Here is a 15556-nt window from a genome sequence, read left to right on the forward strand (position 1 = left end):
GGACAGTGGACTTATCATTATCATGTTGTGCTTGTAATTAAAACACTTGGGTTGCTGAGGTATTATAGGTAGGATAGAGGTAGGATACTGAATAATAAATAAATGTACACCTCCTCGAGGAGCGGGTGTCATTATCTCTCTTTGGAATGTTTTCCGAGACTGTTGTCTTGGGAGAGCAGTTAGTGAATGTCACGACTTCCGCCGAAGTCGGTCCCTCTCCTTGTTCGGGCGGCGTTCGGCGGTCGACGTCACCGGCCTTCTAGGCATCGCCGGTCCACTTTTAATTTTCCATTTGTTTTGACTTTGTCTTACACACCTGGTTTCAATCCCCCAATTACCTATTCATTATTTAACCCTCTGTTCCCCCATGTTTGTTTGTGATTGTTTCTGTGTAGGAAGGTCTGTTATTGTGGGCTCTGTTTATTTATTGAATTTATAATATGTTAAGTAAAATATGTTTATTTACTCATATCTACTGTCCTGTGCCTGACTCCTACACACCAGCTACACACAGCCTTCCTTACAGTGAAAATCTGCAGTTTTATAAATATAAAGGTATCTGGATCCGGCCGTAAAGGGAGTTCCCCGATAAGTAAGGCCTGGCCATTTGTGTGTTTTTGCCCTACGGTTTACCACACACATCAGCACGTATACACAACTCACAGGTTATTAATATTTGTTAGTGGTGTTAATACTGTGTTTGATTTACTGTGTGGGGGTCTATTTAATTTAGTTTTAAACTGGGCATGCAAAATGATGGAAATGTTTGAAATGTTAAATGGTTTCTGAAGTACAGGGAAAGAAAAGGGAAATACAATCCTTAACGGTGTTGAATGACCTTTGTCTTTACTTTCTGATGAGGCCTGATCAACCTCACTAGAAATTATAGAGACATTTGGTGAGATTTAAGAATAACATCAATGAGGGACACCTGTCTCTAGTCTATTTTACCATGACCTTATGGGATACAATTATTTCCTTATGTAGTTATCAAGCATTGTAACTATAATTTGATTTGTTATTCTAATTGGTTTATTTTTGTTTTAACAGGCAGTGTTGTTTTTTTTGTTAGTTTTTTTTTGTTAGAATCACAATGTGAGTCATGTGTTTAAAGGGGAGATTACCAGTTCCCTGGGGCCCTGGCCCTTTGGTAAATATGCTAATGGCTTTGTTCAATCTGCATATAAAAGGAAAAAGACATGTTGATAATGGTTGACTGCTACTCCAAACGGATTGAGGTTTTCCCCACCTTTAGTGATATGTGTATTGCTGTTGTTGTTTTGGTTCTTGTTTTTGTCTTTGTTTCGATACAAATCTCACCAGATTGGGTCTGCTGTATTGTTGGGATTTCTCACTCAGGGTTAACTCTCTGATCCGCTAACTCTGTGGTGAGGTTGCCAGTGTCATAACTCTCCTGTAATGATCTGAAGGATCAGATTACAGAGGGTCCGCTCTACAGCGTACTCTCTCTCGTAGAGGGGGAGAGTGGGAAGTCGGCTGTTTTATGGCGGTCGTAAAATATGCTGCCTCTATGCTCTGCAGTGTTCGAGATTAGAATGTAAACTGTGGAACACAGAGAGACACTTGGACATCAACAGTTGAATAATTAAACAATATTTCTATTTTTGAGAATGTGGGAGTGGTCCGTGGACACTTAAGGGACAGTCATGTTGAGTGTGTTTGATTCGGTGATCTTATGAAGGACAGAAAACACACATTACTGTGCCTCTGGTTGTGTACACTTCTCATTTATAGTCAGTGGCCACGCCCATGAGTACAGACTTTTACATTGATGTCATGGAACGCCCCCTTCTTCCACATAGTATAAAACCACTGTGACAAAATTAACATTTTGTGCCAAAGAGACGGTAAACCGGACGTCTCAAATAGTCAAGAAGACTGGAAACATGGAGCTGATGCTACATGTTGAAATGGTTAAGAACTACAACTCTACCAAAGGACAAGACCAAAGAACGTGAAGATCATTCCCACGTTGAAATGGCAAAGAAATCTACAAACTAAAGAACAATTATTCAGACTGCAGCTGTTTAAATACTTTAGTCTGGTAGACACATTCAATCTAAGAACATTTCCGTATGGTACTCTGAAGTATCCATTCTAACAACCTATGACGTGGATCAAACCAGAGGCTCTCTGTCGACTGACTATCCAGCAGACGGACCGGGAATCACAGAGAGGGACAACAAAGACAGACACTCGTAAATATGTAAATTGCTATTTCCTTTCGAAAGAGCGGTTGTTCATGTTCAAAGTATTATCAATTTCTATGTACAGTTGAAGTCAAAAGTTTACATACACCTTAGCCAAATATATTTAAACTCAGTTTTTCACAATTCCTGACATTTAATCCTAGTAAGAATTCCCTGTCTTAAGTCTGTTAGGATCACCACTTTATTTGAAGAATGTGAAATGTCAGAATAATAGTAGAGAGAATGATGTATTCCAACTTTTATTTCTTTCATCACATTCCCAGTGGGTAATAAAAAATAAATAAAAATAATAATAAATAAATTGCAAGCCTCCCCCTTTTTCCTCCAAACATAACAATGGTCATTTTGGCCAAACAGTTCTATTGTTGTTTCATCAGACCAGAGGACATTTCTCCAAAAAGTATGATATTTGTCCCCATGTGCAGTTGCAAACCGTAGTCTGGCTTTTTTATGGCGGTTTTGGAGCAGTGGCTTCTTCCTTGCTGAGTGGCTTTTCAGGTTATGTCGATATAGGACACATTTCACTGTGGATATAGATACTTTTGTACCTGTTTCCTCCAGCATCTTCACAAGGTCCTTTGCTGTTGTTCTGAGATTGATTTGCACTTGTCGCACCAAAGTACGTTCATCTCTAGGAGACAGAATGTGTCGTCTTCATGAGCGGTATGATGGCGGCGTGGTCCCATGGTGTTTATAGTTGCAGTATTTGAAAATTGCTCCCAAGGATGAACCAGACTTGTGGAGGTCTATAATTTTTTTCTGAGGTCTGAGATGATTTATTTTGATTGTCCCATGATGTCAAGCAAAGGAGCACTGAGTTTTTTTATTTCACCTTTATTTAACCAGGTAGGCTAGTTGAGAACAAGTTCTCATTTCCAACTGCGACCTGACCAAGATAAAGCAAAGCAGTGCGACACAAACAACAACACAGAGTTACACATGGAATAAAGAAGTGTACAGTCAATAACAGAATAGAAAAAAGAAAGTCTATATACAGTGTGTGCAAATGGTGTGATGAGGTAAGGCAATAAATAGGCCATAGTAGCGAAGTAATTACAATTTAGCTAATTAACACTTGCGTGATAGATGTGCAGATGATGATGTGCAAGTAGAAATACTGGTGTGCAAAGAGCAGAAAAGTGAATAAAAACAATATGGGGATGAGGTAGATTGGATTGGCTATTTACATATGGGTTATGTACAGCTGCAGCGATCGGTTAGCTGCTCAGATAGCTGACGTTTAAAGTTAGTGAGGGAAATATAAGTCTCCAGCTTCAGCGATTTTTGCAATTCGTTCCAGTCATTGGCAGCAGAGAACCGAAAGGAAAGGCGGCCAAAGGAGGTGTTGGCTTTGGGGATGACCAGTGAGAAATACCTGCTGGAGCGCCTGCTATGGGTGGGTGTTGTTATCGTGACCAGTGAGCTGAGATAAGGAGGTGCTTTACCTAGCATAGACTTATAGATGACCCGACTAGAGCATACAGGTCGCAGTGGTGGGTGGTATATGGGGCTTTGGTGACAAAACGGATGTCACTGTGATAGACAGCATCCAGGTTGCTGAGTAGAGTGTTGGAGGCTATTTTGTAAATGACATCGCCGAAGTCGAGAATTGGTAGGATAGTCAGTTTTACGAGGGTATGTTTGGCAGCGTGAGTGAAGGAGTCTTTGTTGCGAAATAGGAACTCAAATGATGTCAATTAGCCTATCAGAAGCTTCTAAAGCCATGACATCATTTTCTGGAATTTTCCATGCTGTTAAAATGCAGTCAACTGACCCACTGGAAGTGTGACACAGTGAAGTTAAATAATCTGCCTATAAACTATTGTTGGAAAAATTACTTGTGTCATGCACAAAGTAGATGTCCTAACCGATTTGCCAAAACTATAGTTTGTTAACAAGAAATTTGTGGAGTGGTTGGAAAATGAGTTTTAATGACTCCAACCTAAGTGTATGTAAACTTCCGACTTCAACTGTATGTAGTGAATCCACCCTTGAGTTTCCCGCTCTTGAACGGCCCCACCCCTTTCCTTTGTCTACCAAGCTGTCATATCAGCTTAGCCCACTAGGGACTTTCCTATCATGATTGTAACCAATGTATGACCTATTGTGTGTGTGTTTATGTAATTCAGTGATTTGATTAGTTAGTTATTAAATAAATATTTAAACCAATTTGTTTAAAGCTTACTCATGATCTAGGCTAGGGTTCGTGCAGATATCTAAGGGTTTGCGACGTTCAGAGACTGATGAGGTAATAAAATGCATTAATAAGTGACTGTTTTGATAAAATATGAAAATATCTGAAGAGTTATATTCGGGAAATTGACACTCTATAAACAAAATGTTCCCGTGGTGCAACGACTTCCTAGTTTAATCGCGTAATTAAATTACACAGAGAATTAATTTGATAATATACAGTCTTCACATTTAATGACAGTCAACGACACGACACCAGTATGATAAGGGAGTATAAGACCGTTTGGAAAATGGTTTCAACACTGTGTTGTTATGCTCTTGGACAATTGTCTTTGAGATTTTGGTATTAAGGAAATTAGGAATGTAATAGTTTGTCATACGGTGAATAGTTGGTCAGGATTTCCAGAATCAGAAATTTCTTAACTGTTGTTTTGCTCTGTCCTCTCTCGAGTTATGGCAAAGGTGATCACAGATGGTGTCTTGATGAAAGGAAGGGATGATTTGACCAGGAACAGAGTGTACCTCAACCCCCCCCCCCTAACTGTCATTACCATGTCACATGCGACATTAAGACAGGGATAAACAGGGGCCGTAATGAGAAAGGTTGATATTGATAATATAAGTAGTACACACTGTTTATATATTTTCCTTGTTTGTAAATGTACATTCTAACAGTGTCTGTGTGTGTTAAGTTGAGGGTTTTGAATACGAGTGATAGTCCTTAGTGGTTCACGTTGGTTCTGTCATTCTAAATTTGGGTTGGATAGTTTATAAAATGTTTTAATTATGATTCAGAAAAGACAGAAAGAGAGGGCGCACTGCCCCTAAACTGTGAGGAGAGCACAAATTGAGGGGAGGGTTCACTGCTCAAATTGATTGAGTCTAGGGAGATAAACCTTATCTTTTAGTGTCTACCGAGAGGGAGGTTATTAGAGAACCCAATAGATGATAGCTTGGGCCAACAATGAAGGGGTTTTATTTTACCAGGTCATCAGAGTCCTAATGTTAAAACCTGTTTGGGAAAGGGGGCAGTATTTTCACACCTGGATGAAAAGCGTGCCCAAAGTAAACTGCCTGTTACTCAGGCCCAGAAGCTAGGATATGCATATAATTGGTAGATTTGGATAGAAAACACTCTAACGTTTCCAGAAATGTTAATATAATGTCTGTGAGTATAAAATAACTGATATGGCCTGCGAAAACCCGAGGAAAATCCATCCAGGAAGTGCCATTATTGAAAGCCTATCCACCATATAAAGGGATATGACCCAGATTGCATTCTCTATGGCTTCCACTAGACGTGAACAGTCTTTAAACATTGTTTCAGGCTTTTATTCTGAAAAATGAGGGAGAATGACCACTTTGAATGAGTGAACAGTGGGAAATCCCAGACCTGTATGGTGCGCGCGACCGAGAGTGCGCCTTTCGTTGTTTTTCCTTTCTATTGACGACGCTATTGTCCGGTTGAAATATTATTGATTATTTAGACAAAAAACAACCTGAAGATTGATTAGCCACAGACCACAGACAAATTCCTTTGTCCTGTTACTATGAACCGGCCTCAGAACGTTAAACATGAAATAAAGGGACTTCGGAACAATGGTTTGCATCAGCCACAATGGTGGTCATGACGATAGATGGAATATGAAAATGTATGTAATTTTTGTTTTGTTATTAAAGGTTAATAGATGACGTTATTACGATGACGTTAAACATTGCAACATGAAGAGTTTTCCTAGTATATGTTTGATGTTTATACATTGTACGTTGTGTGGAACATGTCCAAATCAAAGGGAATGTTTTGGTAAAGATGAAATGGTAAGTTAGTTGTCTAAAATTGGATTTAAATCAAATCTAGACCTTGCCTCATTAACTTGGTACGCCCAGAGAATTGCCCTAAAGGCGGTTACTCCCACTTCTGACCCAAGGGTATAAAACCTGTGAGTATAGAATTTACAGAGAAGACTACGTGACCCAAGCTGCAGCCAAGGTCTAAAAAGTAAACAAACCCAGAACGCAACACAAGTTTGAAGACAAAGAAATCATTTTCTACCCAAGCTACAGATGAGTAGCTGTGTCTAAGCGGGTGAATTCAAGCCGGACCCCCTTAGCATCCAATCCAAGCGAATCGTGGTATCTAAAAGGTTTCATTCCTATGCTGTGAGCTCTGAGCTACAGAGCTGTCTGTCCTCAGAATACCCCTTCCATAGCAAGGGTAAGGGAACAGACTCCTAAGCCAAAAGGACACTGACATCGGGAGGATGATCAGAGAGGTTCGCAGGAAAAGTGCGTCATCGAGCAGCTGAACGGTCCCCTGAACCCGGAAGTCGGAGGTCTACCCCACATCATTACATCATTATATTCTGACCAATAAGAGCGGCAGTTCGGGGCAAGGCTAGGGTTAGAATAGCATAGCTGACAAATTCACCCAAATGTATATTTATCTCGTGTACTTTCTTTTTCCTCTCTCTCTTTGAAATCCCCATTTTGGGTAACACGCGCCATAGTGTGTTGGCCCGTTATACTAAGTTCTAATCAATAGCCTATAATGTGTTTTGTCTATGTGTATCTTTTATCATCATTTTAGCTTTTTAGTAAATAAATATCCAACTAAGATTGGTGTGGTACGAACTCATTGGTGAGACCCGGGTCCGTGCAGATTCACGGGCTATACGACATTCAGAACGAGATTGTAAGAGGTAACTGGTTAATTAGCGGTTGTTGTAAAATCGATATTCTGATATTCTTTGAGTTAATCTGGGAAATAGAAACTCAATAAAAACAAATTTTCCCATGGTGCCTCAGGTTAATGAGTTAATAATTACTTGATTGAGTTAATCACGCAATTAACTTTTAATCCTTCGATGAACAAGCAGACAGAGGGCCAACCAGACAGAGGGCCAGCCAGTCCAGCTAAACAGCCAGATAGTCAGACTGACTGACTCATTGATAGGTTGGTTGGTTGGGTGTTCCATACCTTCTCTCCTTTCAGTCCAGTTACTCCATCCCGACCAGGCTCTCCAGGCAGGCCCGGGGTTCCATGGGTTCCGGCCAATCCTTGGTCTCCTTGCTCACCCTGGTCTCCCTAGCAACAGAGACACATGATGTTGTCATTAAAAACAATGCATTGTAATCAAAAACATGGATCTGGTCTGTGACTCGTACTTAAACATTCATAAATGAAGATTGATTTAACAACAGTCCAGGACAATAATTCAAGGTTACTGATTACAATGCACAAAGCTTCATCAAATTATTAATAGTCTGAATTAAACAAGTACCTAAACCAAGTAATAAGTTAATTCTGGGTTTGTGATACCAGAGTGTTTGAAAGTAGTTTTGTTTATGACTACCAAGAAACACTATGTGTGACCCTGATTTAACCCACTGCAGTAAAAGGTTTTTGCTATTCAGAGACTTTTATAAAGAGCAACCTGACATAAAGAACTGACCTTCTCTCCCCTTAGACCATCAAGACCTGGCACACCCTGTGTAAAGAGACAGGAGAAGACAGAAAAATAGTGAGAGTGATACACACCTATAATAGTACACCCACACCCACACACCTGTTAAACCTATTCAGATATAAAGCCCTGACACAGTGCTAACCACTGAGGCACACAGTAATTAACCAGTGTGAAACAGTAGTTTACCATATAAATGAGATGTATAGATCACTTTGGCGTATTCTGTGTTAGGTGGGGGATTACCTGTACACAGTTGAAGTCGGAAGTTTACAAACACTTCAGTTGGAGTCATTAAAACTCATTATTCAACCACTCCACAAATTTCTTGTTAACAAACTATAGTTTTGGCAAGTCAGTTAGGACATCTACTTTGTGCATGACACAATAATTTTTTCCAACAATAGTTTATGGACAGATTATTTAATTTATAATTCACTGTGTCACAATTCCAGTGGATTAGAAGTTTACATACACTAAGTTGACTGCCTTTAAAATGCTTGGAAAACTCCAGAAAATGATGTCATAGCTTTAGAAGCTTCTCATAGGCTAACTGACAACATTTGAGTCAATTGGAGGTGTACCTGTGGATGTATTTCAAGGCCTACCACAAAACTCAGTGCCTCTTTGCTTGACATCATGGGAAAAACAAAAGAAATCAGCCAAGACCACAGAAAAAAAAGTATAGACCTCCACAAGTCTGGTTTATCCCTGGGAGCAATTTCCAAATGCCTGAAGGTACCACGTTCAACTGTACAAACAATAGTACGCAAGTATAAACACCATGGGACCACACAGCCGTCATACCGCTCAGAAAGGAGACACATTCTGTCTCCTAGAGATGAACGTAGTTTGGTGTGAAAAGTCCAAATCAATCCCAGAACAACAGCAAAGGACCTTGTGAAGATGCTGGAGGAAACAGGTACAAAAGTATCTATATCCACAGTAAAACGAGTCCTATATCGACATAACCTGAAAGGCCGCTCAGCAAGGAAGAAGCCACTGCTCCAAAACCGCCATAAAAAAGCCAGACTACGGTTTGCAACTGCACATGGGGACAAAGATCGTACTTTTTGGAGAAATGTCCTATGGTCTGATGAAAAAAATAGAACTGTTTGGCCATAATGACCATTGTTATGTTTGGAGGAGAAAGGGGGAGGCTTGCAAGCTGAAGAACATCATCCCATCGGTGAAGCACGGGGGTGGCAGCATCATGTTGTGGGGGTGTTTGCAGCAGGAGGGATTTGGATATATTGAAACAACATCTCAAGACATCAGTCAGAAAGTTAAAGCTTGGTCGCAAATCAAATACAATTTTATTTGTCACACACACATGGTTAGCAGATGTTAATGCGAGTGTAGCGAAATGCTTGTGCTTCTAGTTCCGACAATGCAGTAATAACCAATGAGCTTGTGGAAGGCTACCCAAAATGTTTGACCCAAGTTGAACAATTTAAAGGCAATGCTACCAAATACTAATTGAGTGTATGTAAACTTCTGACCCACTGGGAATGTGATGAAAGAAATAAAATATGAAATAAATCATTCTCTCTACTATTATTCTGACATTTCACATTCTTCAAATAAACTGGTGATCCTCACTGACCTAAGAAAGGGAATTTCTACTAGAATTAAATGTCAGGAATTGTGAAAAACGGAGTTTAAATGTATTTGGCTAAGGTGTATGTAAACTTCCGACTTCAACTGTATGTCATAAACTGGCTGTTCCAATACTGAAGATGCAGGTACAGTGGTTTCTCCTTTAAAAGTTTTGAGCTTACACTGCGAGACTTAGAGGTACCCAGCATCACGGCTTCATTGCTCCAGACCACCACAAGTGGGAGTTAGAGCACTCATTATGCATTTGGGTCCCAAGGTTTTTATTTGACCAATCATATCGAGTGGTTCCAATGACGAATTTGATGTCCCTGGTGACTTCAGCAAAGATGGCTGACAAAACATTAAGGGGAAGCAAATGTATGTAGTTATAACGTCATAACGAGTCAAGCTAAAAATTTACAATTGAGAGGAATATATTAGTTAATGTAGAGACAAAAGATTGTGCATATTCTTTTGTCATAAAGTTAATTTACTAAAATCGCTATTTAGCAAGTTTTTTTCAGCCATATCCAATACCAGGTGTATCAAACTCATTCATTATAGCAAGCAGGGAGCAGGTTTCGAATCCTCAACATTCTAGCCCCGAAGTCCAGCACGTTATCGACTGTGCCCAAATTTATTCATCGGGGTTAGGGCCGATTGTGGCTAAAAACACTGTGTCTTCAACCGGTCCGTTCGACGCCACTGCTACTGATCCGTCCGACAAGTACACAACTTTGGCTGCTGCTTCGGGTCCTGATCTACCTGCACTGCGTTCCTGTGATCGTCCTCTAGACCAGTGTCGCTGCGCTGCTTGTGAAGCGCTTCAGGGGGGTACTGTCACGGATCCCTCTGGAACTTTCATAGCGCACACCTGGCCCCTATTCCCACTGATTGTATTTGTATAATGTGCCCTTTGTTCACCATAGTGCAGTGCATTATTGTTATGCCCCTCCTTCTGTAGTACAGACATGGCCTGCTCTCCCTGGTTTAAGGAATTAGGCACTTTCCCATGTTTACTACAGTATGTATTGTAGATGGCACAGTAGCCTAATAAACAAGTTTTGTTTATAAACTAATGATAAAAAATACTCTTTCAAAATGCAGTTGTACAGCAACATATTTTCCATTCCATCCTAACGGAAACCTTGAGGGTTTAGTTTTTCATGGAATAGAAACCCCATAATATTATTCAAATTAATTAAGAAGGTACAAGTCAAAAGTTTGGACACAACTTCTCATTCCAGGATTTTTCTTAATTTTTACTATTTACTACATTATAGAATAATAGTGAAGACATCACAACTATGAAACAACACCGGTCTCCAGCGTGCCCTGCATTCTGTAGTACAGACATGGCCTGCTCTCCCTTATGTAAGGAATTAGACACTTTCCCATGTTTACTACAGAATATATTGTAGATGGCACAGTAGCTTAAAAAAAACAAATAAACACATTTTGTTAATAAAATAATGATAAAAGTTTATTTGTCGCGTGCGCCAATTACAACAGGTGTAGGTAGACCTTACAGTGAAATGCTGAATACAACAGGTGTAGGTAGACCTTACAGTGAAATGCTGAATACAACAGGTGTAGGTAGACCTTACAGTGAAATGCTGAATACAACAGGTGTAGGTAGACCTTACAGTGAAATGCTGAATACAACAGGTGTAGGTAGACCTTACAGTGAAATGCATACTTACAGACTCTAACCAATGGTGCGAGAGAAAAAAGGTATATGTGTGTGTGTGTGTGTGTGTGTGTAGGTAAGTAAAGAAATAAAACAACAGTAAAAATACATTTGAAAAAAGAGTAGCAAGGCTATATACAGACACCTGTTAGTCAGGCTTATTGAGGTAGTATGTACATGTAGGGATCGTTAAAGTGACTATGCATATATGATGAACAGAGAGTAGCAGAAGCGTAAAAAGAGGGGTTGGTGGGTGGTGGGACACAATGCAGATAGCCCGGTTAGCCAATGTGTGGGAGCACTGGTTGGTCGGGCCAATTTAGGTAGTATGTACATGAATGTAAAGTTAAAGTAACTATGCATATAAGATGAACAGAGAGTAGCAGCATTATTTTGGTTAGGCCAGGGTGTGACATGGATTAATTATGTGTTTGTCTTGTCTAGAGGTTTTGTAGATTGATGGGGTTGTGTTTAGTATAGTAGTCTAGGTAAGTCTATGGTTGCCTAGAGTGGTTCTCAATCAGAGGCAGGTGGTTATTGTTGTCTCTGATTGGGAACCATATTTAGGCAGCCATATTCTTTAGGTCTCTTGTGGGTGATTGTTTCCTGTCTTTGTGTTTGTTGCACCAGATAGGGCTGTTTCGGTTTTTCACGTTTCTTGTTTTGTATATTGTTCATTTTTCATCTTTCATTAAAGATGTATAAAGATAACCACGCTGCATTTTGGTCCGCCTCTCTTTCACCAGAAGAAAACCGTTACAAGGTAACCATTTGGTTACCTGTTCAGGAGTCTTATGGCTTGGGGGAACTCTTTTTGTCCTAGACTTGGCACTCCGGTACCGCTTGCCATGTGGTAGTAGAGAGAAAATCTATGACTGGGGTGGCTGTGGGTTTTTGACCATTTTTAGGGCCTTCCTCAGACACCGCCTGGTGTAGAGGTCCTAGATGGCAGGCAGCTTTGACCCAGTGATGTACTGGGCCGTACGCTCTACCCTCTGAAGTGCCTTGCGGTCAGAGGCCTAGGGATGCTCTCGATGTTGCAGCTGTAGAACCTTTTGAAGGTCTCAGGACCCATGCCAAATCTTTTTAGTTTCCTGAGGAGGAATAGGCTTTGTTGTGCCCTCTTCCCGACTGTCTTGGTGTGTTTGGACCAATCTAGTTTGTTGTTGATGTGGACACCAAGGAATTTGAAGCTCTCAACCTGCTCCACTACCGCCCCGTCGATGAGAATGGGGACGTGCTCCGTGCTCCTTTTCCTGTAGTCCACAATCATCTCCTTAGTCTTGGTTATGTTGAGGGATAGGTTGTTATTCTGGCACCACCCGTCCAGGTCTCTGACCTCCTCCCTATAGGCTGTCTCGTCGTTGTCGGTGATCAGGCCTACCACTGTTGTGTCGTAATTAATGATGGTGTTCGAGTCATGCCTGGCCATGCGGTCGTGGGTGAACAGGGAGTACAGGAGGGGACTAAGCATGTATCCCTGGGGAGCTACAGTGTTGAGGATCAGCGTGGCAGATGTGTTGCTACCTACCCTCACCACCTGGGGGCGGCCTGTCAGGAAGTCCAGGATCCAGTTGCAGAGGGAGGTGTTTAGTCCCAGGATCCTTAGCTTGGTGATGAGCTTAGAGGGTACTATGGTGTTGAACGCTGAGCTGTAGTAAATGAATAGCATTCTCACATAGGTGTTCCTTTTGTCTAGGTGGGAAAGGGCAGTGTGGAGTGCAATAGAGATTGTATCATCTGTGGATCTGTTTGGGCGGTATGCAAATTGGAGTGGGTCTAGGGTTGCTGGGATAATGGTGTTGATGTGAGCCATTACCAGCCTTTCAAAGCACTTCATGGGTACGGATGTGAGTGCTACGGGTCTGTAGTCATTAAGGCAGGTTGCCTTTGTGTTTTGGGCACAGGGACAATGGTGGTCTGCTTGAAGCTTGTTGGTATTACAGACTCAATCAGGGACATGTTGAAAATGTCAGTGAAGACACCTGCCAGTTGGTCAGCAAATGCCCGGAGCACACATCCTGGTAATCCGTCTGGCCACGCAGCCTTGTGTATGTTGACCTGTTTAAAGGTCTTACTCACGTCGGCTACGGAGAGCGTGATCACACAGTCGTCCAGAACAGCTGATGCTCTCATGCATGCCTCAGTGTTGCTTGCCTCGAAGCGAGCATAGAAGTGGTTTAGCTTGTTTGGTAGGCTCGTGTCACTGGGCAGCTTGCGGCTGTGCTTCCCTTTGTAGTCTGTAATAGTTTGCAAGCCCTGCCACAATCGACGAGCGTCGGAGCCGGTGTAGTATGATTCAATCTTAGCCATGTATTGATGCTTTGCCTGTTTGATGGTTCGTCGCAGGGCATAGCGGGATTTCTTGTAAGTCCCGCACCTTGAAAGAGGCAGCTCTACCCTTTAGCTCTGTGCAAATGTTGCCTGTAATCCATGGCTTCTGGTTGGGGTATGCACGTATAGTCACTGTGGGGACGACGTCCTCAATGCACTTATTGATATAGCCAGTGACTGGTGTGGTGTATTCCTCAATGTCATCGGAAGAATCCCGGAACATGTTCCAGTCTGTGATAGCAAAGCAGTCCTGTAGTTTAGCATCTGATTCATCTGACCATTTTTTTATAGACCGAGTCACTGGTGCTTCCTGCTTTAATTTTTGCTTGTAAGCAGGAATCAGGAGGATAGAGTTGTGGTCGGATTTACCAAATGGAGGGCAAGGGAGAGCTTTGTACACGTCTCTGTGTGTGGAGTACAGGTGATCGAGAATTTTTTTCCCTCTGGTAGCACATTTATCACGTTGATAGAGATTTGGTGGAACTGATTTAAATTACCCTGCATTAAAGTCTCTGGCCACTAGGAGCGCCGCCTCTGGCTGAGTGGTTTCCTGTTTGCTTATTTCCTTATACAGCTGACTGAGTGCGGTCTTAGTGCCGGCATCTCTCTGTGGTGGTAAATAAACAGCCACGAAAAGTATAGCTGAGAACTCTCTAGGTAAGTAGTGTGGCCTGCAGTTTATCACAATCTAGAGACTTCCTTAGATTTCGTGCACCAGCTGTTGTTTACAAATATGCACAGACCGCCCCACCTCGTCTTACCGGAGTGTGCTGTTCTATCCTGCCGGTGCAGCATGTATCCCGCTAGCTGAATATCCATGTCATCATTCAGCCATGATTCCGTGAAGCATAGGATATTACAGTTTTTTATGTTCCGTTGGTAGGATATTCGTCTAGTTTATTGTCCAATGATTGCATGTTGGCGAGTAATATTGACGGTAACGGCAGCATTCCTAGGTTTCTTCTGCGGGTCTGGACGAGGCATCCGGCTCTTTGTCCTCTGCGTCGCTTCCTTTTGCGAATAATTGGGATGTCTGTCCTGTAGGGTGTTTGGAGAATATCGTGTGAGTCCTGCTTGTTGTTGTTGAAGAAATCATTGTCTAATCCGAGGTGAGTGATCACTGTCCTGATATCCAGAAGCTCTTTTCTTCTGTAAGATACGGTTGCAGAAACATTATGTACAAAATAATTTACAAATATCGCGAACCCCCCGCATAATAGCACAATTGGTTAGGAGACCGTACAACGGCGGCCATCTCCTCCGGCGCCATTGTAACGAATTACTAAGGGAATTACTATGGGAATAAATATCCCTGATTTACAGAAATATTGGAACAAAGTTGTCTAATGAAGGCAAACAATTTAGAATCCTCCAATCTTGTAGCCTACTTCCGACCGTCACGTTGTACATCGCCATATTTTCCATTCGATCCTAACGGAACCCCTGAGGGTTTTGTTTTTCTCTGAATAGAAACACCATAATATTAATCTAATTACAGTGCCTTGCGAAAGTATTCGGCCCCCTTGAACTTTGCGACCTTTTGCCACATTTCAGGCTTCAAACATAAAGATATAAAACTGTATTTTTTTTGTGAAGAATCAACAACAAGTGGGACACAATCATGAAGTGGAACGACATTTATTGGATATTTCAAATGTCGTTCCACTTCATGACTGTGTCCCACCTGTTGTTGATTCTTCACAAAAAAATACAGTTTTATATCTTTATGTTTGAAGCCTGAAATGTGGCAAAAGGTCGCAAAGTTCAAGGGGGCCGAATACTTTCGCAAGGCACTGTAATTAAGCCAAATTTCTTAAAATCAATCCCATATACTATGTTATCACAAAAAAGGTTTTCAATTCTCAGGTAATGCCAATACGGAATACTATCAAATGCTTCTCAAAGATGTCCTTTGGTGGTTATACTAGCAATAACTTGCAGTAACAGGAAAAAATGGCTGAGAATTAAATGACGTGCCTCAGAATTCTGTGGCAGCACGCAAGGTGCAATATGATGCAACTTTTAAAGGAGAAACCACTGTATAC

At 41.4% G+C, this 15556-nt stretch overlaps 1 protein-coding gene across 3 annotated transcripts in view; it reads right to left on the reverse strand.

Annotated features, from left to right (window-relative positions):
• Nucleotides 1-15556, reverse strand: part of LOC112234289 (collagen alpha-1(XVI) chain) — a 148934-nt gene that overhangs the window by 63380 nt on the left and 69998 nt on the right. For all 3 annotated transcript variants that reach the window (XM_042310028.1, XM_042310029.1, XM_042310027.1), the window contains exons 29-30: nt 7877-7912; nt 7402-7509 (exon numbers count right to left, since the gene is read on the reverse strand). In XM_042310028.1, coding sequence (XP_042165962.1) covers nt 7402-7509; nt 7877-7912 — 144 coding nt within the window. The remainder of the gene's footprint in view (nt 1-7401; nt 7510-7876; nt 7913-15556) is intronic.

This window comes from Oncorhynchus tshawytscha, linkage group LG31 (assembly GCF_018296145.1).
Source record: "Oncorhynchus tshawytscha isolate Ot180627B linkage group LG31, Otsh_v2.0, whole genome shotgun sequence".
NCBI lineage: Eukaryota > Metazoa > Chordata > Actinopteri > Salmoniformes > Salmonidae > Oncorhynchus > Oncorhynchus tshawytscha.